Source organism: Poecilia reticulata, linkage group LG15, assembly GCF_000633615.1.
Source record: "Poecilia reticulata strain Guanapo linkage group LG15, Guppy_female_1.0+MT, whole genome shotgun sequence".
Taxonomy (NCBI): Eukaryota; Metazoa; Chordata; class Actinopteri; order Cyprinodontiformes; family Poeciliidae; genus Poecilia; species Poecilia reticulata.
The window spans coordinates 28,649,954-28,661,508 of record NC_024345.1 but is presented as its reverse complement, the minus strand read 5'-3'; the positions used below and the strand labels follow the sequence as shown (position 1 = coordinate 28,661,508).

The window sequence follows — 11,555 nt, the reverse complement described above, 5'->3', positions numbered from 1 at the left end:
AAGTTGCTAGGTAACGGACTGGGCTTTGGTCAAGTTGCTAGGTAACGGGAAGTTCCTGCTGATTTGTGACGTTACATTCCGGAAGTTTTTGAAACGGTTAATTTTCCAGACACCAAACAATATGAACTTATTGCCAAAAACCAGCTGGATGGCTGTTTTTTTAAGCACCTCGATTGTTTTTAGAAGCAGTAGAAACCCAAAAATCCTGCAAAATTTGAATTTTGCATAATACTTCCCCTTTAACTGGAGTAGAATTGAAATGAATGTTGCTTAATAAACTGCGTCTGCTTTAAATCCCACCATAATGTTTTCCCTGACCTTTCTTCTGTGTTCATCTTCAACTCTTAAAGTTTATTACAATTTATTTAATAGTATCAGACGGTCTTATTAAAACTCCCAATTCCAATCAAGTTGGAACGTTGTGTAAAACATAAATAGAAACAGAATACAAAAATTAACTTTTTCAAACAACAGAATGTTTAAACAAAAATCGTAAATGTAGTTTTACAAACATTCACTCATTTACAAACTGATGCAGCACATCCCAGAAACACTGGGACACAAGCAGCAAAATCCAAATAAGTGAATATTTGCAAAAAAAAACAATAAAGTTTATCAGTTTGAGCATTAATATCTTATTATTGTAGTAAATTCAATTGAATCTAAGTGGAAAAAGATTTGCAAAGGATCATAATCTGTTTTCATTTATGTTTTACACAATGACTCAACTTTATTGGGATTGGGGTTGTATATTCACACGCTACACATTTTAATGTGTAAAGATGAAAAGCATTGATGATTTTCTTCCTTTATGTATAATTCAAACCTTCAAAAGTTTGATTTATTTGTGTGTTTTTGGAGCTTTAATTCTCCCAGAAGTCTAAACAGAACCATAGTCATGCCGTCTTCTTGGGCTTTTTATTGTCTGAGGGGTTTGGGGGATTGTGGTCGAGTCGTTGTCTGGGACAGGAAACATGTGAGCAGAATATAAGACGCATAGCGAGCTTGGCAGCAGCGTGCGCACAATTACTCACAGTGCAGGCAGGACCGGGACTCTTTGACGACACACACACAGGACTTGGCCCTCACAGGCTGTCACAAGGAATCAAATTAGATGTTCGCCCGCAAAGAACCAGAAAACAAGGCAGGGACTTTCTCAAGACGTTTGTTCAGTCTCAAGGGTCATTTGTCGTTTCAACCAGAGAATTAATATGTAACAGGCGTTCCTGCGGGCCGCTACCTCAATAGGTCATTGAGTCGCTGAGTATTGTCTGTTTCACTTCCCTGGCGAGGATTCTGGTCCGAGGGAGAGCTGCAATCTGCTGTCTGACACGTTTCCTGTCTACGTTTCGAGTCTGATTTCTGCTCCCAGTGAGTCACACGGACCTCTGGAGTTCTACGAAAAACCAAAGAGGAAGCAAGAGTTTAGATACAACCAGGACTGCCACTAACGACTATTTTAGTGATCGATTAATCGATCATTCTGACTATTAATCATAATTTAAAAATGGCACATTCAACAGATTTTTTTATTAAACCGCATAAGCCTTTATATACAATATTAAAAATACACTAAAAGATGCAAATAAACTAATAATTGTTTTAGTAATTGAATAATCGGTCATTATTCAGACGATTGAGCGATTATTGTATTTTAAAACTGGAACATTCAACAGATTTTTTTATTTAACCATATAAGCCTTTTGCGAGCCTAAGCCACCTAGGGTTGCAATTTATTAATTAGCAATTAATCTATATATATATTGATGATTAATCAATTGTTTTTAAAAATTATACATTCAACAAAATTTTCATTAAACCACAAAAGCCTTTTTATACAGTATTAAAGATACATTAAAAGATGCAAATAAACTGATTGTTTTAGTAATCGATCAATGTATCAATTATTCTTACAATTGATCGATTAATCATCTAAAAGGCACATTCAACATATTGTTCATTCATCCACTTAAGTCATTTCTACGAAATATAATAAATACATTAAAATATGCAAATAAACAAATAATTCCACTCCCTTTTTAAATAAAAATATATACATCCTATTGACTAAAATGCAAAAATGTCACATTTCTCTAGTAAATTTGTACGAGGTGAAGTTGAGTAGTTTTGGTTAAACATACAAAGATGTTTTTATCTTGAATGCAAAATGTATATATATGTATATATTGTATATGTTTGTACAGTTTTGACTTCATTGCTGCTCTAAATATGTTGGGGTTTTTTAGCAAGAGGCTTTTTTTTGAGTAGATAACGATTAATCAATTGCTACACTGTAAAAACACAAAATCTTACCAAGTAATTTTGGTCTGGTTTGTCAAACATTGTATCGTAGTACACTTCAAATAAGGAAAAACTAACTCACAAGTAACTTTTCATTAAAATGTAGGAGCTTGTTTTAAGTAAATAATTCCTTAAAATTGATGAAAGAATGCTTGTTCCACTGGAAGATTATTTCACGTATAATACGACATTTGGAACAAGTTTTTCATCAACATTAAGAAATTATTTTCTTAAACTTTTATATCTTGCTGAAATGTTCTTGTAAGTTAGTTTTGTCTTTTTCAAGTGTGCTAACATATTTGCTCTAGGAATTAGACCAAAAATACTTAATAAGATTTTTTGTTAATTAGTTGATTATTTCAGTAATTGATTAATCGCAATTAATCCGATTAATCATTTCATCCTTAATCATAATATGGAAACTACTTCCTGTATTTACTCAGGTTATCTTTTCTATTCAGATTCTTTGATATGAAAACATTCAGGTGACTAGAAAGCAAAAGCAAAAACAATTTAAAGGGCCGCACACGTGGAGAAGTTTGTGCTGCCAGTGCATTACATGGTGAAATGCTTCATGCTGAGCACCAGCTGCCGCTCTGCAGCCCTGTCATGACTCTTCACACTCACCGCCTCACATCCTCTTCCAAAATAATGGATTGGACACATTTCCTAGATGTGCCTTTTCATTTGGTTGCCACAAGCTGACCGAGCAGCGCCACCTGGTGGTCACACAGTGTGTCTTCTTCTTTCAAATGTAAGACTCTGACTTACCTTAAACCAAATGTTTAAAATGGTGGAAGTCCTTGAAAAAGATGACCATATACTCATTATAAAGTCATTATGTTGGCATTATGAGTTTAAACCCAGTGATTTAATTCACCTGCACTAGTTTGAGTCACTGTAAAAATAAACCCGTCTTCATCAGGTTATAAAATAAGTCAGTTTTATCCAAAAGTGTAGAGAAACCCAACAGATCCAACACTATTAAACAAAGACATCCGCACTGCTAAAACACAACATCGTATCAGGTTTTTTTTAAGGTAGTTGCTAAATGAAAATACTTTAGTACACCTGAAATAAGACGAAGTTAAATTACAAATAACTTTTCACCAAGATGGAGCTTGATTTAACTCAATATTATTATTTTTTAAAGTACATATTCCCCTGACAACAAGACATTTTTCCCACATTATAAATTAAATAATAAGTAAAACTAGAACATTTTCATTAATAAATATTAAGGAATTATTTATTTTTAAAAGCCCCTGTATCCTGCTGAAAAGTTACTTGTAAGTTAGTTTTGTCTTTTTTAAAGTGTACTAAGATATTTGGACTAGAAACTATTGTAAAAAATACATGGTAAGATTTAGTGTTTCTGCAGTGCAGTGACAATATTCACTGTTTCCTGTATATTTGGTTGCCCTTAAAATGACCACGAGATAGAAAATACAACAAAGCTTGTTTATGCAAACAAGAAGTCTCACTCTGACATAAATTGTGTGCTTCTGTTTGGTTAAAGATTCTCTGGGTTTTATTCTGAAGTGTTTTTTCAGAGTAATGTTGCTCAAAAAGCAGAATAAAGTAAAACTACTCCCAGAATAATGTATGTTTTTTCTAAAAGAGTAACTCTTAAGTAACTGGTTTCTTTCATTCCAGTGATGCTGGTTCCCAGTTCCTATTGGCTCCCACAGGCCGAGTGAAGGAAGCGAGATGGGAGGGACGCAGGACTTTAATTTTGACTGAGCGTCTCTGCTGGGATGCAGAGCTGCAGCGATGGCCCAGGTAAAGGCTGCAGGTGCGACACCAAGGAGCCACCAGGACTTTGCAGAACTTTACTCTGACATGGCTACAGTGAGCTCCAGCGCAGGTTGGTCGAAAAAGCAAATAAATGTGCTACTAACAACAACTGGTTTGACCCTAAATGTGAAAGTTCCGGTTCACTGTCACCATTTTATGGAAATAACTCATTAGTTTGTAAGCGTTCAGCTAAATTAAGAGTGTAAACTGTTGGTTCCAACTGATTCATTTGTAGAAATTATCAACGTTTTCAGCTATTTTAGGTCGTAATTCGATCAGTTTTTGGTAAGGACATTGAATTGCAGTTACTTTAAGAGAAATACTGGCACTTTTTTCCAGAAATACACTCTCATTTTGTTGCTACCAGTAGTTTTCTACTGTTGTCCAATTAAAATGTAAACATTAAGTCTAAATTGTATGTTATTCTAACCTTTTATGCTTGAAAGAATATTTTATATCCAATAAGTCGTCTACTATTTATGGGTGGAGGAAGCTTATTTTGGAATGCAAGACTGACATCTTTGGATGCATATGGAAACTCTTGTCCACTATAAAATGATGAGAATATGTAACTTTCTTCTTCTTTTGTGTTGGGTTTCGTTCTTAAAAATGAAAAATTAGTGAATATATTTTGAAAAAACAACCTAAATGTTAGACTAAGCAACAGAAGCAGTGATGTGAACGGACGCCTCACTCCCCCATTTCCACAGATTGGCCCCTTCATCAGTGATTGTGGACATAATCTTGGTCAAATCCTCCAGTTTCTGGTATCTTTTTCTCACGAGCTTGTCTTTAGGCGGCCAAATCTCCGCGCCTCTCAGGTTGCCGAGTCACTCTAATCCCTCCTTTTTGGTGATTTGCACTCATACAACTGAAGGTTGTTGTGTTTTTTTTTTGTTCCTTATTCGCCAAGGAAGTCAAGAAATTGGAGCTGGAGAATTGTCTCCAGTAAAAATGAAGGTCTTTTCCAGGCAAAGCCTCAGTCTCCTTTGCTTATGAAAGCAGATATAGGTGAGCCCGGCAGGAAAGCAGCGACGTCAGAGACCTCCATGGCCGCCGGCATCAGCAGGGGGGGCAAAGCCTACCCGTCTCCCGCCAGGAGGCGCCACCGCACCACCTTCAGCCACAAACAGCTGGAACAGCTGGAGCTGGCTTTTCAGCAGAACCAGTACCCGGACATCTACTGCAGGGAGGAGCTGGCGCGCATCACCAAACTCAACGAGGCTCGCATACAGGTGGGACTTAGAAAGAGCCTGAATTTATTCAACAAATTCATCTCTGAGTTCAGGTGCAGCATCGTTTGGTCCACAGGTCCGTAGCAATCGATTTTATCAATTGGACAACGTTTACCAATGCACTCTTTGGGTTTCCATAGTTCAAAGTGTCGGCCATCTTGTTTAACTGGCTTGTGTTACAGCTTCTATATTTTTGAGCTTAATAATCTACTACGACATATTATGGCCAAAAAATCATTTCTTTTGCTAATTACAAGAATAAATTTATTATATTAAATAAAGTAATACGACAACAGAGTCAAAATAATACGAGAATAAAAGCATATTACCAGAACACAGTGATAATATCAGAAGAATGAAGTAGTAGTTGCATGAGAATTCCAACACAAAAAATTAAAAAGAGAAATGTTCAGCATCTTGTGAAGTCATACTTTAGAGTACAAGTTTTACAGATAAGGAAATACTAAATCTTAGGGTACAAAATTCACATTTTGTAAGTTTTTATACACCGTTTTGGAGAAATTGTAGTACACGATTTTTAAAAATTATTATTATTAACTGTTAAATGCTGTGATCGGTCCGAAAACAAAAAACAAACCATCATCCTCTTACTACTTCCTGTGGTCTTCTTCGTCGTTTTTGCCAGTAGTAACATCCGGCTGTTGATCACGTGACCCATGTGACATGACGTGTTATTTCAAAATTGGCGTGTTTCCATTAAGCTAATTTATTTTCGTAATTTAAATTTGCGCAGATGGTTAACGAAAACGCAGCTACTGTTGTCTTGTTTCGGCAGGTGTGGTTCCAGAACAGAAGAGCCAAACAGCGCAAACATGAGCGGGCTTCCCAGAAAGTCTTCCCGGTGGGTGTGATGACGGGCCACAGGACGCTGATGGCCGGCATGCCTCGACAGTACTACCCCCAGCCGTTAGCCCACATCCCCCACCTGTCCTCCATGCTGCCGCCCGGGCCGTACTCCCGCCACCAAGCCCAAGTCAGCCGCTGTCCGTGCCCCAGCAGCCCGCCACAGCCCGCGCCCCAGCGGCAGCACGACGACTGGTACGGCTCGCTGAGAACCAACCTGCCGTCACCCATGTTCTCCCTGGGCTCCATGCAGCCGCTGGAGACGGCCTCCCCCTGGAGCTAGGAAGGGACGGGGAGACTACGGAGCTACATTGGGGCCATAAATATATATATTTTTAATTATTAAAAATGAAAAATTATTTTGAAACTGAAAATAAAAAGTTCTGAAACTTTGAAGCTGAAAAAAGTTTCAAAATTAGGAGGTAGAAGGGGGAGAATAACTTAAATTATTTTTTTTTAGTTACATTTTTTTCCTCAGTTTCAAATCATTTTTTCAGTTTCAAAATAATTAAGTTCAAAAGCAAAAGAATTGAAAGTGAAAAACTATTTTGGTACTGAAAAAGTATTCGAAACTTAAAAATATATATTTCAACTGAAAAAAATTGAAGCTAAAATGTTCAAAACTATTTTTCAGATTCAAAGTTCTTTTCAGTTTCAAATCTTTTTATTCACTCAAAAAAGATTTTCCATTTCAAATAATTTTTGTTTTAGTTCCAAAAATAATTTCAGTTTGGAAAAAAAATTTGAAAGGAAAAATATTAGGAAACTGAAAAATTATTTTGAAACCGAAAAAAGTTTTAAAGCTGAAAACAATGATATGCAACTGAAACAAATGTTAAAAAATTATTTTTTTCAGATTCAAACTTTTTTTTGTTTTTTAAAAAAATTTCAGACTCAAATCACTTTTTTTGGTTTCAAAAGAATTTTTCAGTCGGAAACAAAAATGTAAAATAAAGGATGTGAAACTGAAAAAAAATCTAAACTATTTCAAGTTTCTAGTTTCAAAATAATTTTTCAATTTGAAATGTTTTTATTTTGGATAAAATTTATGGCTCCAATTTTGCTCCTTCGTAGCCCACTTGTTGTACATGTCGATTTTTCCTAAATAAAGCCAGAACAAAAACTATAAATACATCTTTATTTGAAAGCAAGATTTTCTGATTCATGAGTTATGAACGTCTGGGGAAGCTACTGCCATCTAGTGGTCATTTTGAGATCTGCATGATCTAAAATGCCGTCGTTTTTCGTTATTTCATTTTTTGTTATAGAAGAGTTGTCGGAGGAGTTTCAGCGTTCGCCATTCGACGGTAAATCTGACATTCCTCTGTGCAGAAGAAAACATTTTTCAGACAAAGAAACAGATTTTTTACTTTAAAAGCTGCACAATCATTGATATCCTGCTAACAAATACATAAATAATTTCATTTAAACAGTTTTTGCATATCGTGCAGCAGACTTATGGTGAGAAGGTTGTTTTTGTTACATTTATGCCAAAATAAATGTAACAAATCTTTGTTTTCACGGACCCCTGTAAGCCAATTACACATTAGATCTAGAATTTAAAATCAAATTAGAAAATCAATTAGTTACCGCCTTGAACTTTTTCTATTATCATCACTAAAAGTTTTTCTTTGGTAGATAAATTTGCAATTAAATAGCAACAAGCACAGCTCAACTTATGTGCAATTTGGAGGTGTGTGCACGCTTGTTTTCCGTAGAAGTTTGAAGGAGCCCCAAAAATTCAAATAAAAATCACACACACAAAAAAAACAAGCAGAGCAGAGAATGAATTTGATTTCATGAGTTTAATCTACCAGAACCAAACATAATTTACCTTAAAGTAACAGAGAGAACCCTTTTCTTTTCACATTCCAGAGCTACATTTCCTGACCTTTACGTCATTTCTCTCCACAATCAGAGCCGATTGAAGAATCAACACTGGTTGGTAAAAACAAACAATCAAAAAAAAAAAAAAACAAATCCATCCATATGAAGCAAACGCAGATGGACTGAACAAACCCGACCTGATGCGTGTGAACTGAGCGTTTTAAAAAAGGCAGCTAACATCTGAAGGAATCGTGTTGCATTCAAGTGCTTTCCTGAAACTCCAGCCTGCAGAAGAGTCTGCCAGTGTGCTTCCAGTCTAGCTTATTCAGCGTTGCAGAATCTGATGCAGCTCTGCTTTACATTCCTATTGCGACTGATGAAGAGCCGTGCGTCCTCCGGCTGACCAGAAGGGGGCGCTACTAACCTGCTCGTCATTTAAACAAGGTTTACCCTTCATTCTCTGATGATCTAATCTAATCTGTTGTCGTGAGAATGACATATTTACCCAATTATCTTCACAAGGAATCATTTTGGTCCTAAACGTTGAGACTCAAACAGCTGGTGTGTTGAATTTAATTTAAAATAGTGCGTATGAGTTTGAAATGAACTGGTCCGTTGGGTCAGTCCAACCAAACTACTTCATCAGTTTGTTTACTCCAGTACAGTGGCTGGCTGGCGTACTTTTGGTAGAAAACACGTAGCGCAGAGGCCGCTAACGTCTGAATAAAAAAATAATTTGGCTAAACTGACCCTTTAAAAATGGCACAATCTACAAAAACAGGGTACAAAGGCTACCGTTTTGTAATTCGGTGGAATTACATTCCATCTGGTAGGAAAGAACTGTCACAAGCTTTGTAAATTACAAAGATGATTTCCGTGAAAGACGGCGCAGCTTGCCGCCTCTCCCCTCATTCAGGATTCTCCTCCAGGATTGGAAACGAAGAAACAGCGAGGCGATCTACTCCAGCGATTTGGCAAACTCTGCATAGTCGATGTACCCGTCGTTGTTTTTGTCGTCGTCCTTCAGGACCTCGTCGATTAGCGCGATGAGCTCCTCCTCCTTCATTGGCTGGCTGTTCTCCCCTCTCTCCTGCGATTCAGAACAGGAAACATTCATTTCATTTTTTTTATATCGGGACAGAAAAGTTAAGTACTCGATACAGATTTATAAAATTGTTTTAATCTTGCATCATTTTGGAGAAATTTCAGGCGACTTTCCTTTAAAGAACTGATCAGTCGTCAGACAGAAGGGCTCAGATCTGACGTTTTGACTCCGGGGTCAAACTCCTAACTGGTAAATCTACTGATTATTAATCAGATTTTTAAAAATTGGCACATTCTAGACATTTGTTATTGAGCCATTTGAGCCTTTTTAATGCAATATTAGGAATTCAAGATGACAAATAATTTAATTCCTATTTTAAGTAAGAAAATAAACGTTTAATTGCCTAAAAGTACAATATCACAGCATTCCTTTAATAAATATGAACCAGAGGAAGTTAAAATGATGCCACTTGAAACGTTTTGGCAGAAAACTTCTTAAGTGTTCACATCCAAAGGTGTTTTTTATATTAAATGTATAAATATCTTGCTATAAGTTAAATAATCTGCCAATGGAACTAGTACTTTTTAACAAATATAAGTTTATGTCTTGCAGAAATGTTACTTGTACTGTAAGCCAGTTTTGTCTTATTTCAAGTCTACTAAGATATTTGCACTAGAAACTAGACAAAAAGTACTAGGTAAGATTTTGTGTTTTGTAAAATTGGCTTCCTTGGGAATCAATAAAAAACTACATTACAAAAAAAACAACATGTTTTTCTAAATACTTTTAATTAAAACGCAATAATGCACACTGCAAATTTAAACCACCTTGAATGTATTAACTGCATGAATCATTGATCAACATAATTTATACTGCTAATCAGACAAATGTCTAAAATTATAGTAGCTTTGTTTTGTTCAGCCCCCAATTTATTTATACACCTACCTCTTTGTGTACATGTGTAATCGCTGTGGCCAACTCCAGGCCGTCCAGCAGGTTGTTCCCATCGTAGTCGTGCATCTTAAAATAATGCAGCTGAAGCTCCTGGGGCGTCATGTCTTTCTCAGGTTTGTCGATGACCCCTTCCAAGTGCTCCATGATGTGGCTGAGAGCAGAGAGGAAAGAGAAAAATCAGAAACTGGCCCATCATCCAGTGAGCTGGGCGATGTGTCTGGACTTCAGAGGTGTTGCTCACTCTTTGTCTTGCACCATGTTTCTGTCAAGGCGAGTTATCTGAGCTGAGCCTCCCACTACAGGAGGAGGCTGCTGCTGGTGTGGAGACAACTGAGAGTGAGCACACAGGACAGAGCAGGACAGGAAGAGGATCAGACCCCCCCACTGTGCACGACGCCTCATCCTGCAAGGGAGAAAAATACATATTCCTCAGTAAATCCATGTAACTAAACCCGTTTCTCTCCTGTTGACAAAAAAAAAAACTGGCTAAGATTAGTAATAACTGTTCATCGTGATAAACATAAACAAAAACGGACTTCAGCTCTGCCCTGTTTACATGTGGTTACAGTAAAATGCTCAACGGAAGGGTAAACAAACGTTACCGTTAGCTAACACGCACATTTACTAGCCAAATTATTTATTTCCCGACAAAAAAATCCCGCTAAACAAAATCAGCATCTACTCAGCCGCAGTGAATACAAACAGCCAACTCAAATCCTCACTTTCAAGTAGTCGGTGTGGCCGCTGCAAACCGCTAAGGTGTTGTTTCTTCGCTTTCCTGTTAGCGACGGTAAGCGCTGAGAACTATAATGGACCAAGCAGCTTCCCGTACCGTGTTATGGACACGACAGCTCATTTTTGATTGGTCAACAACGATCGAAGATTTCGAAACGGAAGCGAGACACTTTCCCTCCTCCAACAGTCAACTCTTGCAACGTTTCAAACTGCAAAAAGTTAAATGTACTAGTAAATATTTAACCGAAGAGGTTTAGCAATTTAATAAATCAAGTAAAACCACATTAATTCGGGACTGCCCTGAAATCAAGTGATATTATGTTTCTGTTTTAACTAAAAACATCAGAATTGCTAAATAACCGTCTGAAAGACACGTCAACATCTCCGCCATATTGGGAGGGGAAGCTGTTACTACTGAAATTCTTTAAAATGAGTGCAGTTTTAAAGCTTTTAAATAAAGCTCAGTCAACATTTCACACACAAAAAAAAGAATTTGAAGTAGAAATGTGCTATCTTCACGTTTGTCTCTGTTCAGCAACTTTTTAGTTTCATTGTTAAGCTAACAAGCAAGCAAAAATTTTAGGATATGAACTATGATGCTTTTTCTGTGTCTGATAAGAAAACTAATTTAAAAATTGTAAATAGTTTTAGCAAACTGTGAAAAAGATTAATTTTGAAAACAGATTCTCCCTCTCATGCTCCCAAATTGCATCATTCTCTACTGTATTTTTAAAGTGCAATGTTTTGCTTGGGAAATCTCTGGTGATGCAGATGCAGTGACTCAGTGTTGTAATATT

The 11,555-nt window shown here is 36.7% G+C and overlaps 2 protein-coding genes across 3 annotated transcripts; one reads left to right on the top strand and one right to left on the bottom strand.

Moving 5' to 3' along the window:
• Positions 1-3,552: 3,552 nt before the first annotated feature.
• On the top strand, positions 3,553-6,700 carry prop1 (PROP paired-like homeobox 1). 2 transcript variants are annotated; one of them, XM_008430404.1, is made up of 4 exons: positions 3,553-3,590; positions 3,958-4,168; positions 5,104-5,333; positions 6,130-6,700. In XM_008430404.1, the coding sequence occupies exons 2-4, from the start codon at positions 4,075-4,077 to the stop codon at positions 6,478-6,480; spliced, it is 675 nt and encodes a 224-aa protein (XP_008428626.1). In that variant the 5' UTR covers positions 3,553-3,590; positions 3,958-4,074; the 3' UTR covers positions 6,481-6,700. The 2 variants fall into 2 exon arrangements, with proteins under 2 accessions (XP_008428626.1, XP_008428624.1); XM_008430402.1 differs by having other exon boundaries at positions 5,101-5,333.
• Positions 6,701-7,983: 1,283 nt separating this feature from the next.
• mcfd2 (multiple coagulation factor deficiency 2, ER cargo receptor complex subunit) lies at positions 7,984-10,857 on the bottom strand. The gene is made up of 4 exons (XM_008430401.2): positions 10,746-10,857; positions 10,265-10,426; positions 10,015-10,174; positions 7,984-9,114 (listed from the first exon to the last, which is right to left on the bottom strand). The coding sequence occupies exons 2-4, from the start codon at positions 10,423-10,425 to the stop codon at positions 8,983-8,985; spliced, it is 453 nt and encodes a 150-aa protein (XP_008428623.1). The 5' UTR covers position 10,426; positions 10,746-10,857; the 3' UTR covers positions 7,984-8,982.
• Between the last annotated feature and the right edge of the window lie 698 nt (positions 10,858-11,555).

Coding starts and splice junctions, on each gene's coding strand:
- prop1 (XM_008430402.1), top strand. CDS start 4,075: ATGGCCCAGGTAAAGGCTGCAGGTGCGACACCAAGGAGCCACCAGGAC. Junction 4,169..5,100: donor TACAGTGAGCTCCAGCGCAG/GTTGGTCGAAAA, acceptor TGCTTATGAAAG/CAGATATAGGTGAGCCCGGC. Junction 5,334..6,129: donor TCAACGAGGCTCGCATACAG/GTGGGACTTAGA, acceptor TTGTTTCGGCAG/GTGTGGTTCCAGAACAGAAG.
- mcfd2 (XM_008430401.2), bottom strand. CDS start 10,425: ATGAGGCGTCGTGCACAGTGGGGGGGTCTGATCCTCTTCCTGTCCTGC. Junction 10,175..10,264: donor AACATGGTGCAAGACAAAGA/GTGAGCAACACC, acceptor CTCTGCTCTCAG/CCACATCATGGAGCACTTGG. Junction 9,115..10,014: donor TTACACATGTACACAAAGAG/GTAGGTGTATAA, acceptor TCTGAATCGCAG/GAGAGAGGGGAGAACAGCCA.